The sequence below is a fragment of the Phocoena sinus genome, chromosome 20, assembly GCF_008692025.1.
Source record: "Phocoena sinus isolate mPhoSin1 chromosome 20, mPhoSin1.pri, whole genome shotgun sequence".
NCBI lineage: Eukaryota > Metazoa > Chordata > Mammalia > Artiodactyla > Phocoenidae > Phocoena > Phocoena sinus.
In genome coordinates, this window is record NC_045782.1 from 12,260,488 (window position 1) to 12,284,867 (window position 24,380).

At 58.5% G+C, this 24,380-nt stretch overlaps 1 protein-coding gene across 2 annotated transcripts; it reads left to right on the top strand.

Annotated features, from left to right (window-relative positions):
- Positions 1-2,390: 2,390 nt before the first annotated feature.
- CLUH (clustered mitochondria homolog) lies at positions 2,391-24,159 on the top strand. Of its 2 annotated transcripts, none has more exons than XM_032616914.1 (26): positions 2,391-2,586; positions 9,870-10,072; positions 10,907-11,078; positions 12,095-12,238; positions 12,438-12,562; positions 12,641-12,795; positions 12,877-13,002; positions 13,293-13,440; positions 13,615-13,707; positions 14,871-15,565; positions 16,273-16,496; positions 16,605-16,706; positions 16,826-16,926; positions 18,356-18,508; positions 18,598-18,660; positions 18,743-18,987; positions 19,211-19,295; positions 19,415-19,568; positions 19,672-19,811; positions 20,677-20,757; positions 20,838-20,963; positions 21,044-21,165; positions 21,445-21,538; positions 21,624-21,758; positions 21,840-21,913; positions 22,694-24,159. In XM_032616914.1, exons 1-26 carry the CDS (start codon positions 2,487-2,489, stop codon positions 22,878-22,880), a joined length of 4,047 nt encoding a protein of 1,348 aa, XP_032472805.1. In that variant the 5' UTR covers positions 2,391-2,486; the 3' UTR covers positions 22,881-24,159. The 2 variants fall into 2 exon arrangements, with proteins under 2 accessions (XP_032472805.1, XP_032472804.1); XM_032616913.1 differs by having other exon boundaries at positions 2,404-2,586; positions 16,602-16,706; positions 22,694-24,157.
- Positions 24,160-24,380: the final 221 nt, after the last annotated feature.

The following is a 24,380-nucleotide window of genomic DNA, read 5'->3' on the forward strand; positions in this document are numbered from 1 at the left end:
TTAAGACTATGGTGAAAAGACATTGGTGGAAGCAGCTTGAAAGTAAGAAATAGTCTGCTTAATATGTGATTGGACCGCCAGACGATAGAGAAGGTGGTCAGAGGATGATGCTTTTTGTGTGTATCTGTTTCCCTATCCCCAGGCTTGCTGCTCAGTGTTGAAACAGGGCTACGCTTTTGGTTATGAGTAGTGTTACCGACATGGAGGGGGCTTCCAACCTCAGCTACACTGGACTAGGTACAATTCTCCAAATTCCTTAAGTTTCAGTTGGGAGACTGGTTAAAAGAATTATGGTACATCTACACACTGGGATATTATCCAGCCATAAAATGTAATGAGAAAGCTCTTTGTGTACTGATATCTCCAGAATATAGTAAGTAAAAAAATCAGGGTAAAGTATGTTACCATTTGTGTAACTAAAGGGAAATACACACACACACACACACACACACACACACACACTCTTATATGCAAAGAATATCTCTAGAAGAATATAAAAGAACTGGTAATCCTGGTGGTCTGGGAAGGAAAACCAGATGGCTGGGGGCAGGTGACAGATTTCACTGTATGCCCTTTTATGCTTTTTGAAATTTGAACCATGTGAATGTATTCAAAGTTCTAAATAAAATTAAGAGGTTTTAAAAAAAATAAACAAGTGAATAAATTCCCAGGGTCCCTCTTTCTGTGTCTTCCCATATGACTCCTCTGTCTTGCTCATTAAAATCCTTCTTATCCTTCAAAGCTTCAGAGGAGCTTCTTCCCAGAGGCCCTCCCTGACTGCCTCCCCTGCACACTCAGAACAGCCTTCTTTAAAGGCTTTTATTCTGCAGCCTTAGACATGAGATTGCTGCGTGCATCTCTCTTCACCCACCAGATTGAAACTTCTCCTGGCAGGGACTGGGTCTGGTTCATCTCTGATCTTCCTGCAGTACTGAGCTCCTGCAAGCTTTGCTTGAAAGACAGAGTGAAGTATTTTACACTATCTAAAGTGCTTTGATGACCACTATCTCCTCCCAACAGTTAGGTAAGAGGCCAGACAATGGATGTTTTTATTTGACAGAGGAAGCTCCTGAGATTCAGAGGCGTGATAGTCAAGTGACTTGCTCAAGGTTTCGAGAAGAGACAAGGTTGCAGGATGCAGATTTCCAATCCAACTCCGTGTTAGGTTCATGTACCACCTGACTGCCCACCTTCCATGTGGTGGGCTGTAGTCAGGTCTTGTTTTTATTTCCAGCCTTCTTGTGCAATGGTCCAAACTCGTCTCCCCCTGGTCTAGCTCAGTCCCCTTATCCTCCACACAGCAACCAAAGCATTTCTCACCTCCCTTCCTCCTGCTTAAGTGCTTAAAGCCTTTCACTGGCTCCCGTTCCCATCACTCGTACTCCAGGACAAAGTCCATTTTCCTCTGCAATTTTTATGAGGCACTAGGCCCACCCCAGCCAACCTCTGCAGCTTCAGCTTCCCAATTTCTATTAGTTCCTGGAATATGCCTTAAGTGCTTCCCAATGGCTTCCTGGGCCTGTGCAAGGAAACCGTCTCACCCTCTCGGCTTGGAGAACTTCAGCTCACTGGCAAGACCTGGTAAAATGTCATCTGGGCAGCATTCTCTGACTTCACTTCTCAGTCCCCACCAGGCCCCAAACATCTGAAAACGTGAACTACTGTAAAGTGTCCAGGCTGTGGATTTAGCCTGTTCTAGCTAAAGTCTTGCTCTCTGTGTGACCTTGAGCTTGGCTTCCTCCACTCAAAAATGGGGATAATGTGCCAGGGCGGATGTGAGGACTCATCTGGTGGGGAGTGTCGAGGCCGCTGGCAGAGGGGAGCCCGTTGTGGCTCAGGACAAAGTTTGGTGGGCTCATCTCTGGCACTTCATCCCTATTAGCCACCCGCCACCCCTGCCTCTTGTGACCATGCCCTAGGCTATCCTCCACCTCCTCCTCAAGAAGCCAGACGCACACCCGCTCCACCCCTTCGGGGACGGCAAGCTCGGTGAGCACGGCGCTGAGGGTCATATTAACACCTCAGATTAGACACCGCGTGGTCATTTGGCAGATCTGCAATAGGAAGCCATAGGGAGAGGGGACTGTAAGCAATAGTAGTCCAGACGAGTCTCCCCGCAAGGTCAAGGTGCCCGCCCGACGGGCAACGAACCGCAAGGACTCCTCTCCGTAGCCCCGCCCCTCGAGGGGGCCCGAAACCTTTCTCTAGCCAGAGCCAGGGTACGTTCCCTTTAAGGCGTTCAAGAAAGTCACCACGTTCGTACACAGCGAACGAGGCGTGGCGTATTTTGTCCCTCGCCGGCCTTCGTGGGCCGGGCCGGGCGCGAGGGCGGGGCAAGGGAGCGGCGGTGGGGTCAAAGGCCATAGCGCGCACCACGTGGGCCGGTGACTCTGTCCTTCCCGCAGCTGCAGCGGCGCGCAGGGCACTTGGGTTAGTGGCGCGGCGGGCGGCGCGGACAGCCGAGGCGGACGCCCGCTCCCGCCGCCATGGTCATCAAAACAGACGAGTTGCCGGCGGCCGCCCCGGCGGACAGCGCCCGGGAGCCCAGCTCGCAGGCCGGTGGCAAGGGGCGGCCGGGCGCGGCGGGTGAGCGGGGCCGGGGTCGGGAGGCAGCTGGGCGGGAGGCTGAATCGGGCCGAGTGGGCGGGGGGGTTCGGGGTTGCGCGGGGACCGCCGCCTTCACTCCGCGCCTGGCTGGGTTGCATCTCGCCGAGCCCTCCACCGGGCGCCCCCGCCCTGAAGGTCACCTTCACTGTCGCCCCCGCCTGCGGCCCGGGCTTCACACGTGGGGTCCCGGGGCGGGCAGCGGCGGCTAACACACGCGTGCCAGATCGCGGGGAGACGTGCACGCGCATGCAGTTTCGGGGTGTGCCGGCTCCGCAGACGGACGGACGCGGCGGCCCCACCTCCTACGCCCTCGGGCATGGGGAACTCTCCGGACGGGGGTCACTTGACACTTGCTCCGTCAAGCACTCCCTTCGCGTCAGGATCCCAAGCATTCCCTGTGCACAGGGCTGCAGGCTTGCGAGTTAGACTCAGCTTGGGACTTCTCAGGCTTGGTCTGTGGGAAGAGTGCAAGTTGGGGTGTGTGTTTTGTGTGGGGGTTTCTGTGGTCCGTTCCCAGAGGCAAGGCTTTAACCCCAGGTCTGCAGGGTCTGATCTCCGTCCTGTTAGATGTCGGCCTGGAGGGCAGACCTGGGGGTCTGCGTGTGTATGGGGGCAAAGCCAAACTCCTTGGCAGGAGGTGGTGTTTGTGCCAGAACTTGATCATTAACCCGCCTTGTTGCGAAAAGTGGGTCAGCCCAGAGTTGCTGTTTTTAAGGCAAAGGTCATCAGCATGGAGTCAAGCTCCCAGCTCTCCCCCGTGGGGCTGTGTGGCATTGGCTTTGGGAGTGGCTGCAGTTTTTCTCAGGTGGGGCCTGCCTCTCTCCTGGGCCTCCTCTGTTCCCTCTGTTTTTTCCATCACATCTTTGACTACAACCCTGAGGTTGGAAGCCCCTTCCCAGCCCTTGGGTTGTCATCTCCAAACCTTCCTCAGAGTCCCAGGGCTGGGCTGTGTCCCTCTCTGCCCTGGGTGACGGTGGGAGTGCAGAACTCCCCGTGCCTCCCACTCCCCATAACTCTCCTCAAAAGGGACTTGTCATCTTCATCTCCCTTCCCAGCTTGGGTGAGTCAGGACGGGAACAGTGTTAGGTGGGTTCTCTGACCCTGTAACTGATCACAGCCAGGTTAGCTGATGGTGGGGGATAGGTACTGTGGCAGCTTTGCTGATTGCCTAGAGAAGGCCAAGGTTTGGGCAGCATGACAAATGCTGATGACTCCAGCCTACCAGGCTTCACCCTGATGAGGTTCTGAATCAGTGGAGCAGGCTAGATAAGAGGAGGTCGATTTCCCCTCCAGCAAAGAGACCTGAAGAGATGAAGCGACTTGGCCAAGGTCACACAGCAATTCAGCATTTGGATTTCCAGCTCACAGCCAGATTGCCAAGGCTGCCCTGGCCTGTCCCAGAGGAAGCTGGGAGAGGCATGTTGGCTGGAATCATATGCTGAGAACATAGGGACTGAGGAGAGGGGAGAGTGTTGGAGAATTTCTTTGAGGGGGTCTGTCTGGGGCAACCTGGGTCAGGGGAGGGTACAGCTGTTCATTTTGGGGAAACTGGAAGCATACTAGCAGGTGGAACATTGGCTCCCTAAGCCTCTGGGAAGCTTGTATAGAGCTAGGGCTTGAATTATAGCCAGTCTGAATCTATTCAAAGGAGGAGGAGGCCTTAATGGAGACCCCCCAACAGGCCCTCACCCAGGCTTCTGACCTCAGAACCCAGCTCTGGAAGTCCCCTTTAGGGGGACTAGTCCCCTTGAGGAGGTGATCAAGGCCTTTTATGGGGGGACCAAGGATCAGTTGCCTTGTTGGGAAAAAAGCTACTTTTAGGGGTTAAGAGAATAGCAGGTTTTTCAAGTTTATGGTGGTGTGTCGAGTTCCTTCTGCCTAGGGGAGGGCTCCTTGGAGTTGAGGCCCAAAGCGGAGGGGAAGGGGGCTGGCAGACAGGAGAGGAACTTGGGGGCTTAGGGGAGCTCCTGGACAGGACCCCAGAGCTCTTCTTTTGGGTAGGTCTGAGCAGAGCAGCTCAGGGAACACTGGACTCTCCCCAGACCCTGCAGACCGCTTCTGGCCTGGGTGGGGATGGGAAGGAGGCAAACAGATGCCTACCTCCTTGGGATCTTCCTTAGGCTACCTGCCCCCACCCCTTTCCCTTGAAGCCCCAGATCCCTGGGATAGGGTGATATGCCTTCTGAGGCCTAACTTCCTGCAGGAGCCTCACCCTGTGAGGTTGGCTAGGGCGGGGCCTGGCCCTGGTACAGTCTACTGAGTGAGGCCATGCCAGGCTGGGAAACGCACACAGGGGCCACCTGGGATGGCTTACGTTTCTTTTCTGACTCCTTTCAGCTGCCCATTGGGTCCACGTTCTCCCAGGCCAGGCCAGGGCTGTGCTTTATCTCTTCATTCTGGTCTGGCCAGTGAAGACTTGGGGGGTGGGAGGTGTATGCCATGCTGTTTGGGCAGCCCCTTCCCATTCTGCAGAGGATCGCCTTTCTCCTTCCCTAAAGCCCAGATCCTCAGGGGTACCCCCTGGGGTAAGGAAGCAGGGGTGTAGAGGTTTACCTGGTGGGCGCTGCAGCCTGGGGGCTGGCACTCAGGCCTGGGCTTGGGCGTCTGACAAACCTGGTTGTTTTCTTGACCTGGCTTGGCTGCCTATTGCCTCTGCGACCTTGGGCAGCTTGGTTACTAAGCTTCTGGAGCCACAGTTTCCTCAAGTGAGATGGGCTGGTCGAGCTGATGGAGGGACCTGCCACGGGCTGGGCCTAGAGTGAGCGTTGGCTCTGTGGTAACCAGGTTGGGAGTGGTTGTAGCAGTTACGCAGGGGTCACTGCCAGGCTGCTCTGCCCCCCCTTCTCCACAGGGCTGGGGTGTGTCTGGGGAGGGCGGCGGAAGAAGAGGGGCTGTGCCGGGGCCTGGCCCTTCGTGCCCTCCGCGGAGTGTGCGCGAGCCAGAACCCTCGGCGGGGGGTGCGGGGAGCGGTGGGCCTGCTGGGTGCTGGCCCTTCAGGGCTGCCTGGAGGAGGCCTGAGGGAGCCTGGCTGCCGCCCCCACCCTGGTTAGTACGGCTGCCGGAGCAGGCCCGCCTGGGCCCTGGCAACAAGTCAGAGGCCCTGGGAAGGCGCCCTGGCAAGGCTGGGCATGTTCCTTCTCCACAGCCGCGCGGCCTTTGGTCTCTTGCTGCCAGCTCTGTTTTCCCCAGGGGAGAGACTTGGTTTTCTCCTGGCAGCTCAGGGGCTGCTGGGGAGGGAAGTCGGAGCCTGCCAGCTTCTTGGTGGAGCTGGAGGCCTGGGGTACGGGTGCAGTTGTCCTCTGGGCGTCTGGGGTTAGGGTTCCCACCAGAGCTAGTGACTCTCAGGAAGGGGAGAGCTGTCAGGTCACCTGCAGGGGGCAGCACGAGCCAGAGGCCCCAGCCAGCCTCTTGACCCAGGAGGTAGGCAGGGTGCTCAGTGCAGCCGGTGGACAGGGGGGCGGCCACCTCATGGCCTGGGCCCGAGTCTGTGCCAGCTGTTGCCGGCAGCCGGCTGAAGCGGTCCTGCCCACTCCCACTGGGGTTGGGGCCGAGGAGAGGACCCCCTTGCTGGGCTCTACCCCTGCCGGCCAGGGGCCCTCGATCCTGAGGGGCCCAGGTACCCCAGACGCTGGGTTCTCCTGCCCCGCTGACTGCTTCACCAGCAGGGACCCTCTTTTTGGGGGTACAGGGAGGTGGGCCTGAGCACTGGTGGCAGCTCCACCTGGGGTCCTGGAGCCACCAGAGCCTCCGGGCCCACGGCCGTCCTTCTGGCCGACCTTGAGCAGGATGCGAGGCAGGGGGACTGTGCCCTTCCCAGGGCCGCCCAGCAGGCCTGGCCCTGCTGAAACCCGAAGCCAGCCGGCGGCCAGCTGCATGGCGGCAAGGGTAGAGGCAGAGGCCGGGACGAGGCACCCAGGCAGTGCCGGGCCTGAGCTGGAGAGCTGGCTGACTCGCTGCCATGGAGGTCCTGTGACTCCAGAACGCGGGCGAGGGCAGCCGCCGACCACACCAGGTGGGCTGTGGGGACAGGGAGCCAAGTGGCTGGCCTCTGGTGGGGAGGCCACTGGGCCTTGATCCCGCTGTAGGGAGACCTTGAGGGTGCTTTGCAGGAGAGAGGAGGGGCAGGGCAGGCTGGCCTTAGGGGAGTGGAGGCCCCTGGGAACCAGCCACATTCCTTTGAAATCTGATAGGAGATTGGGTGCCCCCTGGGCCGGGAGCCTGCAGCAGAGGTGCCTTCTGGGCAGGCTCCCTGAGCCAGGGTGGGAGTGGGAGCTGTGGCCATCCTTGCCCTCCTCTCTGTCCTCCTGGCCCAGACTCAGGGAGCACAGGCCACCTGTCTGGGTCCAGGTCTCTGGTTTCCCACTTTTGGGGTCTCAGAGACCTCAAAGCTGCTGTTCTGTATTGGGCAGGGGACCCCTCATCCTGAGGGCTGGTCAGCCAGCAAAGCCTTGCTCAAGGCCTCAGCTGGGGGAAGGCCGCCTCATAGCTGTCACCCCTTTTGCTGCATTTTGAAAACTGATCAACCACCACCGTTCTCCCGCCCTCCTGTCCCTGTCTGCCGTGTCACAGAGTCAGCCAGGTTCTTCCTTTGGGGCCGGCTGCTCAGTTTCCAGGGGCTTGGGGTCGCCCCGCCTAGGACTGTGGGCTCACGTGAAGGAGAGGTCCTTGTGCGTCCTTGTGGTTGTTGGGAGTTTACCTTCAGGTTAGGAGCGGTGTGCTGGGAGCGGAGGTGGCGACAGCTACTGAAGGCCCGCCGTGGGCCAGGACTGAGGGCAGGGCAGCCATGTGGTAGGGGGGCTCTCCAGGGGGGAATCTAGGGTCCGCTCTTGACCTTGGCCAAGGCACTGAACTTCTGGGCCTCAGACATCCTTATTTGGGGGAAGGAGGAGGGGACCGTATCTGAGCTCCTGGCCGTTCTGTTTATCACTCAGTTGAGGGGACGCGGGAAGAGGGAGTGGCTTCTCTCCACGTCCCGTCCCGTTCCCGGTGCCCCCGTGTGCCCTTATGTGTCAGGCTTATCTGGACTTTCATACATTTCCCGAGGCCCCTGCTCCATGTTTCTGGTAGGTCTGGGTAGAGCCCACACAGCTCTGGGGAGGTGCACCCCGTCCCCACTCCTCACAGCTGGGGAGGAAAGAGGAGGTGGAGTCTGCATGGGTTGGGGTCCAGAGCAGAGCTGGCTGAGCTGACCTGTCTGGAGCTCCCAGATAAGCAAGGGGCCAGTCTGGCTGCCAGGCAGGCCCTGGGCTGGAAAGCCCCGTGGGCCAGTGGGGCTCCAGGCAGGCCTGTGTTTCGCTGGAGGGTTTCTGCGAGGACATCCACCTCTCCCCCAGCGGGGCAGGGCAGGAAGGGCTCTCCTCTGTTCCCCTTAGTGCCTGCGGAGAAATGGGAGCTTTCGTCACCTGCTTCTTCTCCCCACAACATGTGTGTCGGTTGCTGGTCACAAGTGCGGGGCTTTTACAGTAATTAATTCATTAATTCAGTGCCTTTCTGTTGAGTGCGGGCAAGACAGGAGGAGGAAGGTAGAGCTGCTGGTGTGAACAGCCCCCTGAGTGCAGCACGACACTGCTGCCAGGGGTCATTGGTCAGGCTTCAGAGAAGAGAGTTTATTTCACCTAGGCCTTGACGGATGAGTAGGAGTCTGCCCGATGGAATGGTATATGGGGGGCAGCATAAACAAAAGCGCAGGTAGGAGGGAAAATGTGTGGCTTGTTCTTAGGCTTCCGAGTAGTTTGGTGTAGCTGCACCTTGACGGGGAGAACTGGCAGGGGCTGAGGTGGACTTCAGGCCTAAGATGTTCGGTTCCTGTGAGCGGTAGAGCAGTGGAGAGTATTAGAAGGTTCTGAGTGGTACCTTTTTTTTTTTTGGAAGAGGAAAAAGAGCTATATTTATTTGATTCTATGGATTTTCACTTATTCCTATTAACCATTAATTGTGCAGATTTACCATTAATTGAAATATTTTTTTTACTATGGTCACCTTTAATAACAACTTAAAAAGCACTTTATTTTAAAAAGGAGTTATCTATATTTACCGGAATTTCATTTGTAGAAGCACAAGTGTTGTCTTTGGATCACACTTAGCTACTCATCTAAGGATATGGTCACACCATGGAAATGAAGATCACTTGTAGACTTTGGATATAAAACATGAACAGTTCACAAAAGCTGGTATAAGAATTTGCTCGCTACAGTTTCAATGCCCTGGTTTTCTCAAAACGCTCCTGATACATTTTTTTCTAAATCATACCCTAAAATAAACACTGGTTTAACAATTGTGTCATACAATAATACAAGCTTATTGTAAACACCTGGAAAGTACAGACTTTATAAGGAAAGGATTATATCACTCTTAATCCTGTTATTTAAGGAAAGCCACTGAATTGAGTCTTTTAGTCTTTCTACTGGAATAGATACAAATGTACATATACACGCATAATTAGGACTAGTGCGTGTTCTAATTTTTTTTTAATTGAAGCACAGTTGATTTACAATGTTATGTTAATTTCAGGTGTACAGCAAGTGGAATTCTTGAAATAGGGGAAATGACCTGCAGCAGTCCTGTGACCAGTTTGGAGATTAGGTTGGGTGACTAGATAGGGATGGGGGTGGCAAGCATTCGCAGAGCAGGGGCTGGTTTGTGGAGGAAGATAAATTCCATGCTGACAAGATGAGTCTGGTGAGGCCTAAGGGATGGCCACATGTTGAAAAACTGGAGCGAGGCCTGGATTGGTCACGTGAGCTGGGAGACGGGAGGGCATTTGCAGTCACCGGCAAGGGTGAGGTGGGAATGAGGAGAGGCTGGGGCCCGGGACATCCACAGCTGGACTGCCAGGAGGAGGTCAAGCTGGAGAGAGAAGAAAAAGAGCAGCAGAGTCCATCAGGGAAGAGGAGGAAGTGAGCGGTGGGGGAGGGGAGCCAAGCAGCTAGTTGCCTAAGACCAGAGCAGACCCTCAGGTTTGGCCCTTAGGGTGGCAGTGGTGGCTCTGGGGAGAGTGGTCTGGGTGGCCTATTCACACGGCTGCCAGACTGGGGGCCTGAGGAGCAGATAGGAAGCGAGGACCCGGGGTGTGGAGGCAAGCGAGCGGGCGGGCAGTAGCCTGCAGGCGTGCCCTGGGGTGTGGTGGGACCGGAGTCTGGTGCAGGGCTGAGTCTTGGGAGGACAGGTAGACGCCATTCTGTAGGGCTGTGTCCACCCTGGTAGGTGAGGCAGACCTCGCCAGCGAGGCCCGTCTGACTCAGCTCCTTTCTTTTCCCCCGCAGAGCTGCCATCAGTCATGCTGTTGAATGGGGACTGCCCGGAGAGCCTGAAAAAGGAAGAGGGGGCTGCCGAACCGCCCCGGGAAAATGGGCTGGATGAGGCTGAGCCGGGAGAGGAGACCACTGGACAGGAAGTCATTGTCATTCAGGACACGGGCTTTTCTGTGAAGATCCTGGCTCCTGGGATCGAGCCCTTCTCCCTCCAGGTGAGATGATAGAGGGCTACTGGGGGCCAGGGCCTGCGCCTGTTGGGGAGGATGAGGGTGCGAAGCCAAGCTTTGCCTTTGCCCGGTCTGGCCCCGTGTTGAGGCAGGAAACCGAGGGTCCTGTGCCTTCCAAGGTCACTCAGCTAACGTGGTGGACATGGGAGTCCAGGTTCAGGCCGTTGCTTCAATGCAAGGGGACAGATCCCAGCTGGGACTGCCAGCCCTGTTTGGGGATCGGTATGGTAGTGGCTGGGTAATGTTGGGGTCCCAGGGCTCCCCACCCTCAGGTAGGTCAATTCTCTGGCTGGAGTTTTACCATCTGTCTGAGAGGAGAGTGGTAGTGGGTGGTCTTCAAGAGCAGAGCCAACCCAGAGGCCTTGTAAACTGTTACTCATTGGGGAACCAGGTGAGGCCCTCTTGTGTCTTCTGGAGCCACAGGCTTCAGCCCCAGAGCACACCTTCCTGAAGGGGGAAGCCATTTGCCCTGGGGACCTTGGCGCTGGGCAAGGGAGGAGGCAAGATGACTCTTTTCTTTTCCTTGTTTTTATGCCTCCTGCTGCTCTACTCAGGGCCTGCTCTTGGTCTGCAGGAATAGTTTAAGCTTGCGGGTAACAGGGCAAGGCTCTGTCCTGCACATGTGCATATATACCCTGCACACACATACACACACACAGGTGCAAGTGGGCATGGTATGTATGGGCAGGGCCTGGAATTTAAAATAAAAGCCAAAAAGGGGGAAACAGTATTTGGAGCATTGACTTTAGGGACCCAGGTGCTTTAGGCTGGGGAAGCGGTATGTTTTCACCAGGTTGGTCAGGGCCTTCTCCCTGGCAGGTGTCCCCCCAGGAGATGGTACAGGAGATCCACCAGGTGCTCATGGACCGTGAAGACACATGTCACCGCACCTGCTTCTCACTGCACCTGGACGGCAACATGCTGGACCACTTCTCAGAGCTGCGCAGTGTGGAGGGGCTGCAGGAGGGCTCGGTGCTACGCGTGGTGGAAGGTTTGTCCGGAAGTTGTGCGGCCTGCCAAGCGGGGGCATGAGGAGGCGGGGGCATGAGGAGGCGGGGCCAGGCGGCACTCACCCCCACCCCACCCCTCCCGCTGGTACCTTGGTGTCACTGTGTCACAGATGAGCGTGTGGAGGCTCAGGGCAGCCTTGAACTTGTGGAGGCAGGAGAAGACAAGGCAGGAGCACAGGTCTGCCTCGCAGGCCATCACAGGCACACCCTCCAACTTCATGGGTTGAATATCAGAGTCGTGATTTTAAACAAAACAAACAGTACCAGGCAGGTGCTTGAAATCAGCCCGTTCAAATTTTATAGATAAAAGCTCCGTCTCTTAAGGAAAGTAAGGTTTCACGGCTCTTGAGCAGGGAAGTCAGGCCCAGTGTGGGACGGTCAGCTGGCACGGTGAGTCTGGTTTGTTTGTTTAAAAAAAAAAAAAACAAACTCACGTGAACTTAGGTTACCTGGGGAAAGGTGGCACTGCGGTTCTAGGCATGTCAGCCAAGGAGCAAATGTGGGAAAAATGTAACCCAGCTGTGCCCAGACTTACCTAATGACGAAACCTCTGTCCTTCCCCAGAAGAGCCCTCATTGAAATTTCATGAAACATGAGTTGGGGAGCAGTGTTGCAGTTTGAGGTCCTGTAAGTCCTCAGGCCACCCCCAGCCAGGGATGCCCTGGGAGAACTGGACTGAGCCCATGGGGACCTAGCAGCTGTGCCGGGCTGCCCACCCAAGACACTCGTGGGCAGAGAGCAGGGGGCTTCTGTGTGCACTTCCAGAGGCATTTCTTGTGCCCTTTGGCATAAGGTTCTTTGCAGACAAGGATCCCTGCCCACCAGCAGGCAGGTGTATGTGTTGAAAGCAGAATTCCAGCTTATGTGTTCATAAGGGAATTTGTAAGTGAAAGCCTAAAACTAAAATCAAGACCACTCCTGGTAGTGCCATGGCCAACTTCTCTCTGCTGGGTGGGTTGTTGCCCTGGTGACGCCCTGCCCATCCCCCTCCCGACAGAGCCATACACGGTGCGAGAGGCCCGCATCCACGTGCGCCACGTTCGAGACCTGCTCAAGAGCCTGGACCCATCCGATGCCTTCAACGGGGTTGACTGCAATTCCTTGTCCTTCCTGAGTGTCTTTACTGATGGCGACCTGGGAGGTGCGGGAGGCATTGGGGCTGGCGGTTGGGCAGACAGGCCGGGAGCAAGTTGGCCAGGGGCTGGTGAAGGGGCCAAGGGCTCGGCCTTCCCACCTGGAGGGAAGCGGGGCTGGAGGCACACAGACCGGGGCCACCTGAGCCGGGGAGGGAGTTGGCCGCTGGGTGGTCCTGGGCTGACCACCAGCCTCGGGTCCCTCAGACAGCGGGAAGCGGAAGAAGGGCTTGGAGATGGACCCCATCGACTGTACACCGCCTGAGTACATGCTTCCAGGGAGCCGGGAGCGGCCGTTGTGTCCTCTGCAGCCCCAGAACCGTGATTGGAAGGTGGGAGCAGGTCTCTTTTGGGGCAGGGGATCGCCACACCAGGAAGCCTGGCCCACTCATGCTTGGCCATTCCTGCAGCCCCTGCAGTGCCTGAAAGTGCTCACCATGAGCGGCTGGAACCCACCCCCTGGGAATCGCAAGATGCACGGGGACCTCATGTACCTGTTTGTGATCACAGCCGAGGACCGACAAGTCAGCATCACGGCATCCACTCGGGGATTTTACCTGAACCAGTAAGTCCTTGTGCGAGCCCGTTCGGAGTCCATGGGCAGCCGCTTGGGGTGCCCTGCACAGTGGCCACCGTCTCCCTGCAGGTCCACAGCGTACCACTTCAACCCCAAGCCTGCCAGCCCCCGCTTCCTCAGCCATTCCCTGGTGGAGCTGCTCAACCAGATCAGCCCAACCTTCAAAAAAAACTTTGCTGCCCTGCAGAAGAAAAGGTAGCACCTTGGCCCATCTGTCCCTCATCTCACGTCCCATGGGGTGGGTGAACCATACAGCCTGAACTCTAGCCCTCCTGCCCTAAGCTGTGCCCCCAGCACCCCAGAGCTCCCTTCTAGGCAGCAGTCAGCCTAGCAGCCCTACAACAGGCGGCCGTGTGCTTCCGTCGGACTCTCCAGGGACAGGGCCTTGGTGGGGAGACGGCAGAGCCAGTGGGACCTTGGAAAAGGGGCCCAGGGCAGGGCTCTGGGCTCAGCGGGCTGCCCCATCTCCCCTCTGCCCGCCACAGGGTCCAGCGCCACCCGTTCGAGAGGATCGCCACCCCATTCCAGGTATACAGCTGGACAGCGCCCCAGGCGGAGCACGCCATGGACTGTGTGCGCGCAGAGGACGCCTACACCTCCCGGCTGGGCTACGAGGAGCATATTCCAGGACAGGTGCCTGCAGCCTGGCGGCCCACCCTTAGCTCTTCCCTCCCTTCCCCTGGTGGGCGCCAGGCTGGGTTCTGGGTGCTTAGGGGGCCGTCTGCGGGGAGGCGGGGGACGGGACTGCCCCGAGCAGGTGCTGGGGGCTCAGGTTGAGCCGGTGTCTCCCTCCCTGTCCTGCTGTAGACCCGGGACTGGAATGAAGAGCTGCAGACAACGCGGGAGCTGCCTCGGAAGAACCTGCCTGAGCGGCTGCTGCGAGAAAGAGCCATATTCAAGGTGCCCGTGGCCCCTCAGGCCTGACCAGTGGCCGCAGGCCCTCCTGCCACCTACCTGCTTGTTTTCTGTGAACAAGACGGAAGCTGGGGTGGGCTGTCAGGGACCTTCCAGGGCGTTCTGCCAGCCTTCCGTCTCCTGGTAGACGACCCCAACTCCTTCTGGCCTCTCTGAGATTTAGTGTCTGTGGGCCGGAACCGGTGGGGACACGCCTCCAGGATGGGCTGAGTGGCAAGGTCCATGACAGCTTCCCTCCCAGCACACCCACGTGGAGCCCTCAGCTGGACACACGTGCCTTACTGAGATATCCTTAGTGTTTTTTTTCCTGAGACAGATGAGGAAGAAGCAGTGCTTTTGAAAAAAGTTTATTTGAAATCTCCCATAATCTTACTAGAGATGATAATGGTGAAGATAAGATCTAAAGTCCGGGGTGCTCACTTTGCCAGGGGCTGTGCCAGGTGCTGTGTAGGCATTACCTCCTGTAATCTTCCAGACACCTTGTAAAGGCTGATACTTTTATGTCACAGTTTTATAGATGAGGAAACAGGTCTGAGAGGTGATGCAGCCAAAGTCACCTGGCACGTATTTGGTGATTCCCAGACCCACCCCAGTCCTCGCTCTCCCTTTTAATCACTAAGCTCTGCTCTCTCTTGCAGTATAAGTGTTACATTTTTTCAAAACTGGGGTTTCTTTTTTTTAAAAATAAATTTATTTATTTTATTTTATTTTATTTGTGGCTGCATTGGGTCTTCGTTGCTGCGCACGGGCTTTTCTCTGGTTGTGGTGAGCGGGGGCTACTCTTCGTCGCGGTGCACAGGCTTCTCATTGTGGTGGCTTCTCTTGGTGCGGAGCACGGGCTCTAGGCACGTGGGCTTCAGTAGTTGTGGCACATGGGCTCTAGAGCGCAGGCTCAGTAGTTGTGGCACACGTGCTTAGTTGCTCCACGGCATGTGGGATCTTCCCAGACCAGGGCTCGAACCCTTGTCCCTTGCATTGGCAGGCGGATTCTTAACCACTGCGCCACCAGGGAAGTCCAAAACTGGGGTTTCTTGCCCTTTTCCAAATGTGAGGAAACTTTGTCCTGCTTACCTCCACCAGCCCTGGGCGAGCTTGGCCAGGCGGGATGAACCCCGCGGCTCTCTCACCCTCCAACCTCGGGCCCCCAGGTACACAGCGACTTCACAGCGGCAGCCACGCGGGGCGCCATGGCAGTCATCGATGGCAACGTGATGGCCATCAACCCCAGCGAGGAGACCAAGATGCAGATGTTCATCTGGAACAACATCTTCTTCAGCTTGGGCTTTGATGTCCGCGACCACTACAAGGACTTCGGGGGGGACGTGGCGGCCTATGTGGCGCCCACCAATGACCTCAATGGCGTGCGCACATACAATGCCGTGGACGTGGAGGGGCTGTACACGCTGGGCACGGTGGTGGTGGATTACCGCGGCTACCGTGTCACGGCCCAGTCCATCATCCCCGGCATCCTGGAGCGGGACCAGGAGCAGAGCGTCATCTACGGCTCCATTGACTTTGGCAAGACGGTGGTGTCGCACCCACGTTACCTGGAGCTGCTGGAACGCACGAGCCGGCCCCTCAAGATCCTGAGGCACCGGGTGCTCAACGACCGGGACGAGGAGGTGGAGCTCTGCTCCTCCGTGGAGTGCAAGGGCATCATCGGCAACGACGGTCGCCACTACATCCTTGACTTGCTGCGCACCTTCCCCCCCGACCTCAACTTCCTGCCCGTGCCCGGCGAGGTGCTGCCCGAGGAGTGCACCCGCGCCGGTTTCCCCCGCGCCCACCGCCACAAGCTCTGCTGCCTGCGCCAGGAGCTGGTGGACGCCTTCGTGGAGCACAGGTGGGGGGCCAGGGCAAGCGGCTGCATCCTCTGGTGGGTGGTCCTGGGGCCTGATCCTTGATGGGGGGGGGCTTTGGAAAGTGAAGAGGAGCTAGCTCTGGCCCTGGCTATCCCAGCCCCAGCGCCACCCACCGTGGCATCAGGCTCCCCAGCACGGACATCCAGGAGCTTTATGTGGGTCAGAAACTAGCAAGTGGCTAGACCAGTGGCTTTCAGCTGACGGAAGCGGGGCTGTTCCCTCAAGGAGCACATGGAAATCCGCTTAGGTGTCTTTGAATCTCCCAGTGCCAGGGCCCTGGAGGAGGGGCGGGGTCGGGGTCCCTGCTGCTGCCGTTTTGTGCTTAGGGGTCAGCCCGTCAGATGCCCCAGAATAATCTCCCTGTCAGAATGCCAGGGGGGTTCCTGGCGCTCTCAAGAGCCCTGGGTTGCGTGTGAGCCCCCCACGCACCAGCTGTCCTCTTCCTGTCTGGGAAGATACCCATTATTGCTGTGACCTGGCACACACACACGTGTGTGGATGCTTGCACACTGGACGGGATGTGTCCCCAGGCCGGCAGGGTGTCCAGCCCCAACATCCCTCAGCCCCAGCAGGGCAGGAGCTGGGGCCTGGCTCAGGTCCCCCGAAGTCAGCAGGAAGCCGCCAGAGCAGTCACGCTTCTACATACCCCTCCTGCATTCCCTGCTCTGCCCCATCCACTGTGCTCTAGGTACCTCCTCTTCATGAAGCTGGCAGCCCTACAGCTGATGCAGCAGAAGGCCAGCAAGATGGAGACACCCCCGTCACTGGAAAACGGCGACCCCCCATCCTCGGAGTCTAAGCCTGAAGACCCTCCAGCACCCGAGGTGGGAAGCGAGGAGGAGGGCAGCAGTGCTAGTGGCCTGGCCAAGGTGAAGGAGCTGGCAGAGACCATCGCCTCGGACGACGGGACAGGTGGGGCTGCCGTGGCTGCTGGGGGAGCCCAGGACAGGGGAGGCTCGGCTACTGCCCCACCGGAGCGGGAGTGGGGCTACCTCCTAATGGGCAGTGTCTCCACAGCAGACCCTCGCAGTCGGGAGGTGATCCGCAACGCATGCAAGGCTGTGGGCTCCATCAGCAGCACGGCCTTTGACGTCCGCTTCAACCCCGACATCTTCTCGCCAGGTGAATGGTCCTCTAGGGCCCCAGCGCTGGTGGGCCTGTTCGCTCACCTGAGGGCTGCCGTCTCTCTGGCCACCCGCCTCTCTTCTGCCTGGCTCACGCCTCTGCCCTCCCTCCCCCAGGGGTTCGCTTCCCGGAGTCTTGCCAGGAGGAAGTTCGGGACCAGAAGCAGCTGCTAAAAGATGCTGCTGCCTTCCTGCTCTCCTGCCAGATCCCCGGCTTGGTGAGGGCAGGAGTGGGACGAGGGACTGCCCAGAGGGTGCTGTTACAGGCCCTGGGGCCTCATCCGTCTCTGGAAGCTTGTGGAACCTTTGCGGGAGTGACTTAGGCCTGCTGACCTGCAAGGCAGGCAGGGTGGAGTTCTCCCCAGCATGGGGCTGCTGACACACAGGGGTCAAGGGAGGCATCAGGTTCTGCTCTGTGTGCCCTCCCTTGTAGGCTGGCAGCTGGGGTCTGGCCCTCTGAGCCCCTGTGTGATGGGATGGCTGATAGAGGGGCTGGGGGCATCTTCACCCCCACAAGCTTTGTACGTAGGCCCTGTGTATGTACACGGTGCTTGCTCCCCCCTAAGGCAGCCCTGAGCTTAGGTGCCATGCTGTCCCCCGATCTTTTTTTTTTTTTTTAACATCTTTATTGGAGTATAATTGCTTTACAATGGTGTGTTAGTTTTTGCTTTATAACAAAGTGAATCGACTATATGTATACATATATCCCCATATCTCCTCCCTCCCACCCTCCCTATCCCACCCCTCTAGGTGGTCACAAAGCACCGAGCTGATCTCCCTGTGCTATGTGGCTGCTTCCCACTAGCTATCTGTTTTACGTTTGGTAGTGTATATAGGTCCATGTCACTCTCTCACTTCGTCCCAGCTTACCCTTCCCCCTCCCCGTGTCCTCAGGTCCATTCTCTACATCTGCGTCTTTATTCCTGTCCTGCCCCTAGGTTCTTCAGAACCATTTTTTGTTTCAATTCCATATATATGTGTTAGCATACGGTATTTGTTTTTCTCTTTTTGACTTACTTCACTCTGTATGATAGACTCTAGGTCCATCCACCTCACTACAAATAACTCAATTTTGTTTCTTTTTATGGCTGAGTAATATTCCATTGTATATATGTGCCACATCTTCTTTATCCATTCATCTGTCGATGGACACTTGGGTTGCTTCCATGTCCTGGCTGTTGTAAATTGAGCTGCAGTGAACATTGTGGTACATGACTCTTTTTGAATTACGGTTTTCTCATGGTATATGCCCAGTGGTGGGATCGCTGGGTCCCCCGATCTTTGAGCTGAGCCTGCCGTGCTGGCTGCCCCAGGCCCCTGCGAGGCGCAGCACAACCGCGGGATGAAGCTGTGGCCCTGCTTCTTCCTCTGCAGTCACAGGAGAGCCTGTGCAGCTCCCTCATCCCTGATTCCCCGCCGTGTGGGCCCAGCAGTCGCAGGGGTGAGGGTGGCCTGTGCAGAAGGCTGGGGACAAGATCTCACATCCTTGCTGCCGCTTTGTCTCCTTCCCTCTTCCCGACTGGGAGCTGGGGTCTCAGTCCCCTCCTTCCCTCAGGGCCTCAGGAGAGCGTGAGCTCCCTTGGGAAGACCCAGGGCGGGAGGAAGCAGAGGCCCTGGGCTGGGGGGCTGACGTGCTGCAGCCCGCAGGTGAAGGACTTCGCAGACCACGCGGTGCTGCCCATGGACGGGGCCACGCTGGCCGAGGTGATGCGCCAGCGCGGCATCAACATGCGCTACCTGGGCAAGGTGCTGGACCTGGTACTCCGGAGCCCGGCCCGGGACCAGCTGGACCACATCTACGTGAGTGGTGCCCAGGGCGGCTGCGAGATGGCGGGGCTGGGATGGGGGCCTGGGACCTGACCGAGACTCCCCTCTCTGCACCCTTGCAGAAGATCGGCATCGGAGAGCTCATCACCCGCTCTGCCAAGCACATCTTCAAGACGTACTTACAGGTACTGCGCTCCCTCCCCGGCCTGGGTCATGGGGATGTTGGGGGGAGCCCGGGTGGTGACACTGGTCCAACCTCCCTTGCAGGGGGTCGAGCTCTCGGGGCTCTCGGCTGCCATCAGCCACTTCCTGAACTGCTTCCTGAGCTCCTACCCCAACCCCGTGGCCCACCTGCCCGCCGACGAGCTTGTCTCCAAGAAGAGGAACAGGAGGAGGAGAAACCGGCCGCCAGGGGCAGCGGATAACACAGCCTGGGCTGTCATGACCCCCCAGGAGCTTTGGAAGAACATCTGCCAGGAGGCCAAGAACTACTTTGACTTCAGCCTCGAGTGGTACGTGATGATGGGTGCAGGGGCGCTGGGCTCCCGAGCAGCGTCCGGGTCCTCCGTGGTCGCTGGCAGTGGAACGGGGAGGAGAAAGCACGGAGCTGTGGAGGGCTGCTTGCTTGGGGAAGTGGGGAGGGGAGCTGGGAGGGGGCTCGGGTGGAGGGGCAGCTGTGGAGAAGGGGGCAGAGGGGTGCTGGGCTGCCTGGGCCCACCCGCCGCTCCTCCCCAGTGAGACCGTGGACCAGGCTGTGGAGACCTACGGGCTGCAGAAGATCACGCTGCTGCGGGAGATCTCCCTGAAAACCGGAATCCAGGTGGGCTGGCTCAGAGCATCTTGCAGGGCTCCCGGGGCCACGGGGGGAACTGGGCGGGGCGGTGCTGGCCGTTTGAGCCCGGGCTGAGGCTGCCTACGGGTGCCGGGCTGGGTCCCCAGATCCTGCTGAAGGAGTACAGCTTCGACAGCCGCCACAAGCCCGCGTTCACGGAGGAGGACGTGCTCAACATCTTCCCTGTGGTCAAACACGTCAACCCGAAGGCTTCAGACGCCTTTCACTTCTTCCAGAGCGGGCAGGCCAAAGTACAGCAGGGTGCGTGCCAGGTGCAGCCGCGGGGCAGGGTTGCGGCGGGGGGGGGGGGGCGCCCCCTTCCCTCCGGCCGGCCCTGACCTTCCGCCCCCGGGGTGCCCTGCAGGCTTCCTGAAGGAGGGCTGCGAGCTCATCAACGAGGCCCTGAACCTGTTCAACAACGTGTACGGAGCCATGCACGTGGAGATCTGTGCCTGCCTGCGCCTCCTCGCCCGCCTCCACTACATCATGGGCGACTACGCTGAGGTGGGCCACGCGTACCCTCTGGGCCTTCAGCAGGGGCCCAGGGCCTGGTCTGGCACCAGCGGGGCGGAGGGGGGCATGGGGGAGCTGGGGCTGCGTTCTCACCACCACGGCAGCAGGAAGCAGGAGTCCCGGCAGGTGGGACTGGAGCCCCTGTCACCCCAGGGGCCCGGGATGCCGCTGACCTCTGGGCCCCCCCAGGAGGAGCAGGTGGAGACCCAGGGAGGTGCTTGTTCTGCCTGTACGGCGGCCTGCCTCCGCTGTCCCCCCCAGCTCCCTCCACTTAAGAGCTGTATCCTGGGGAGAGCTGCCATGCCCGTGGACAAAGTGGGTGTGATGGCAGGGCCTCCCTTCACAGGGATGAGGGAAGGGTAAATTCTGACTCAGTACCTAGAGCCCTGTAAGCACCAGGGAAGCTGCTTGGGGTCTGTGCTGTTGCCTGTACCCTCCTGGGGCCTGGTGGCGTTCACCTGCCTTGTTGGCCCCGGGGCTTGAGAGGCTGTTTCCTAAGCTAGGTGCACTGTAGATGCCCCACTCCCGCCCCCAGCCATAGGACTCTTGTTTTCTTTCGCCTGTCTGCCTTTTCTTATTACGAAGACTTTATTTTTAGCACACTTTTAGATTTGTATGCATGTGTTGGCATAGATTAAGACAAGTGTTTTAAGATGTGAAGCGGCCTCAGAGCGGGCTGTCGACGTCCATGGTCACAGCAGCTGGATTTTGACCGCTCTTCTGCTGCCTTTGTGCAAAGTAAAAATAGAAACTGCGGCCGAAGGTGAAGAGGCCGAGCTGCTGTGGAGGCTCGTGGGCCAGGCAGACTGGGTGTGGGGCGGTACCACCCGGGAGTGACAGCCCCCCACCTCCCCAGGCCCTCAGCAACCAACAGAAGGCTGTGCTGATGAGCGAGCGAGTGATGGGCATCGAGCACCCCAACACCATCCAGGAATATGTGAGTAGCCACCGGCGGCACGGCCTGCAGGCTGGGTGGGACCCGTGGCTTGCCCCGGCCTGACGCCGCTGCCCCCGCAGATGCACCTGGCCCTGTACTGCTTCGCCAGCAGCCAGCTGTCCACGGCCCTGAGCCTGCTGTACCGCGCCCGCTACCTCACACTGCTCGTGTTCGGGGAGGACCACCCTGAGATGGCCCTGCTGGACGTGAGTACCGGGGAGGGGCAGCGGGACTGGCCTCGAGCCCGGGGAGTGGGAGCTGACCGGGGCCTCCCGCCTGCCCCCAGAGCAACATCGGGCTGGTGCTGCACGGAGTGATGGAGTGTGAGCTATCGCTGCGCTTCCTGGAGAACGCGCTGGCCGTCAGCACCAAGTACCATGGACCCAAGTCCCTCAAGGTGGCCCTCAGGTGAGGCTGTGCCGGGTTAGGGGACAGGAAGGCCCCCGGCCGCAGGGTGCCCGGGAGGCGCTTGCATTGAGGGCGGGCACGGGATCCAGCACTCTGTCCTCCATCTGACTCCTGAGGAAATGTCTCTCAACTTGCATCTCTTCTCTGAGCTCTGGACTTGCCTTCCCCCTTGGAAAGTTCCCAGAGTGGGTTCTGGGGTAGCCTGCATACCACCCATCCGTCCCCACCGGCCCATTCACGTCCCTCCCTTGCCTCCCCCTGCACCGTGCCTGTCTGCAGCCACCACCTGGTCGCCCGGGTCTATGAGAGTAAAGCCGAGTTCCGGTCAGCCCTGCAGCACGAGAAGGAAGGCTACACCATCTACAAGACGCAGGTGGGCCACGTGGGCCACGGCGGGGCGGGCAGGGGCAGGGAGGGGCGGGGCTGCGGGCAGCACTGATATTTCCCGCCCCCTGCAGCTGGGCGAGGACCACGAGAAGACCAAGGAGAGCTCCGAGTACCTCAAGTGCCTGACCCAGCAGGCCGTGGCCCTGCAGCGCACCATGAACGAGATCTACCGCAACGGCTCCAGCGCCAACATCCCGCCCCTCAAGGTGGGTCCCCGAGCGGGGCTGGGTGGGCCGCACCCCGGCCTCCCGGTGCCCAGGCAGTGGCTCATCCTCCCTGCCCCTCAGTTCACAGCCCCCAGCATGGCCAGCGTCTTGGAACAGCTGAACGTCATCAACGGCATCCTCTTCATTCCTCTCAGGTGAGGCGCCCCACCCCCGCGTAGAAGTTGGCCTTTATTTTTTTTCTTGGTTTTTTTAAATAAATGATACATTGACATGGCTCAAAATTGAAAAGTATAGCCAGTGGCAAGGAGTTCCTTGTGAATCCTTCCAGAAATACTCTGCATAAGTGGGCAAACACAGATCTGTAACCGTTTTCCCCAAGGTGCCAAATTGTAGCGAGCCATGCACATAGGTATTTTTCTCCTGCACTTAATCTATCTTGGCGATCGTTTCGTGTCAGTATGTAAAGAGCAGTGTCATTCCTTCTCTGGACTCCTGCTCTGTCAGTGTAGCGATGTGCCTTAGAGCCAGGCCCTGAGGGTCCCTGTGCGGCTCTTACAAACAGTGCCGTCTTCGAAAGCCCCTCGCGCCGTCTCCCTCCCACCTGTGTGCGGCATGGGTTTGGTCAGCTCAGTGTTACGGCATTTACAGCGTATCTGCTCTGTGTGGCACTCTACACCTGGTTTTTTTGGGTGTAATCGGCTATAGGAGCGGCCGGGGTGCAGTGGGTTTGAACTGGGCGTGAAGGCTGGGTGGGAGCCAGGCCTTAACTGGAGGCTTTCAAGTGTGTGCAGTTCGTACTTTTTCAGCACTCGGGGGCCTTTCTGTTTGCGGGAGGGAAGCACTTGTTCCACACGTGTGTCTCGCTGCAGAGAGCACAGAGCCTGATCTTGTTCTAAGTTTAAGCAGAGCCAGTAAGGTGACGGAGGGCCCAGGCCCACTCTGATACCCACCCTTCGCCCCGTCCTTCTACTCAGCCAAAAAGACTTGGAGAATCTGAAAGCTGAGGTGGCGCGGCGGCACCAGCTCCAGGAGGCCAGCGGGAACAGGGATAAGGCTGAGGAGCCTATGGCTACTGAGCCAGAGCCAGCAGGGGCCTCAGAGGATGTGGCCTCCCAGCCCCCAGCTGCCAAGGACCCTCCTTCCCTGAGCTTGCAGGGGTAGGAAGGGAGACACAGACAGACAGTCGGCCAGCTGCCCCGTTACCCAGCGATCCAGACTCCAGGAGAAGGGGGCGTGCCCTGCACATCAGGAGAGGCAGCAAGTCCTCTTCCTCCACGCTTCCAACCCCACCCTGCCCCCAGCATCCTCCTGGGACCCTGGCCTGGCCTGCCTGATCCTCTGAAAGATGTTCTTGCACTGGTTCGAAGAGTATACGACGCAGAGGCCTAATTGAAGACACGTGAATGGAGCGCGTGGGCATCAGTTCCCAGCTGGCGGACAGGTGCCCCCTCGGGCCCCCCATCCTCAAGCAGGTGTGCGCGAGTGCGTCTGTGCCCGTGAGTGTCCTGCTCCGCCCTTCCTGACTTGTACATAGCCCCGAGCCGGTTCCGAGTGGGTGGGTGATGTCCAGGTGAGATTTCTCAGGTCATTTGTATGTTTGACATTATGGCTGCTGCTTTTGCTGCCACTACCCCCGGGCCCGACCTGGCTGAAAGTCCAGGTTTGAAGCCGAAAAGAGGGGAGCTTTCCTGTGTCCTGGGTTGGGGAGCCAGAGCTCTGTGGCAGGGCTGGACGGTTGGGGAGCACTTTATGGCGGAGTGAGGGCCGCAGCAGCTTTACTAACCACGGGTGGGCCGGGCCTGGCCCGGCTGTGCTCGGGGTTGGGAAAGGGTTGGGCATCGGTGGCTCCCCAGACACCCCTGTGCCCAGCCCTGGCTTGTCGGCCCTTGGGCCCCAGCAGGAGGTGCTGCCTTCCCACTCCCCGCACCCCAGCTGGGGCTAACCTTGGGGTATAGTCTGAATGTATCCTTCTCCCTTTTGAACAACCTCAGCTGCCTAATGCACAGGGGGGTGGGGGGGGAACCCGGACTGAATCATGGATCCCGGGGGAGACGTCACAGATACAGGAGTGACTGTCCCTTGTTTGTGGAGCTTAGCTCCCTACCTGGTCCTAGGACACACAGGCACCTCCTACAGAGAGGAGCTCTGGGAGTGGAAGGGAGGGGGCCGCTTCTCTGGGCCTGCTGTCAGAGCCCTAGCAGGTGGGCGGAGACGGCCACCCTTGGGAGCTGGAGGGCGCGGTCCTGCGGCTGGGGCCTCCGCCTGGTGGCTCTGCACGGAGCCGCGGCCGGGTATGGCCTGTCCCAACGCCTGGTTTCAAAGGGAGTGGGTGCGAGCTAGCAAGCGAGGCATCCCCACAGCTGATCAAGAACTTTTTCTTGTTTTTAAACCATCAGTCTTCATTTCACATTGGAATAAAGTGAGTTTTTGAAACCTGCTGTCCCGGCCTCTCCTGTGTGTTCTGTACCAGTCTTGTTTGGTTGTGAGAGCTGTTTCCAGAAGTGGTACTAGTAAAAGAGTTTAAGGCACATGAATGTGTAAAATTAGGTCACACTCAAAGCTATCCTTATAATGTCATTTAAGTGGGAGGAAAGCGGGTAGAGCCGCAGGCACCCACCTAGGGCTTACCAGTCTGCCCATCAGTAGACCCATGGCAGTGGC

Bases quoted from the DNA above. Each gene is read 5' to 3' on its own strand.
- CLUH (XM_032616913.1), top strand. From the start codon at position 2,487: ATGGTCATCAAAACAGACGAGTTGCCGGCGGCCGCCCCGGCGGACAGC. The intron at 12,239-12,437 runs GTGCGGGAGGCA...CGGGTCCCTCAG, and splicing joins TACTGATGGCGACCTGGGAG to ACAGCGGGAAGCGGAAGAAG. The intron at 18,988-19,210 runs GTACGTGATGAT...GCTCCTCCCCAG, and splicing joins TTTGACTTCAGCCTCGAGTG to TGAGACCGTGGACCAGGCTG.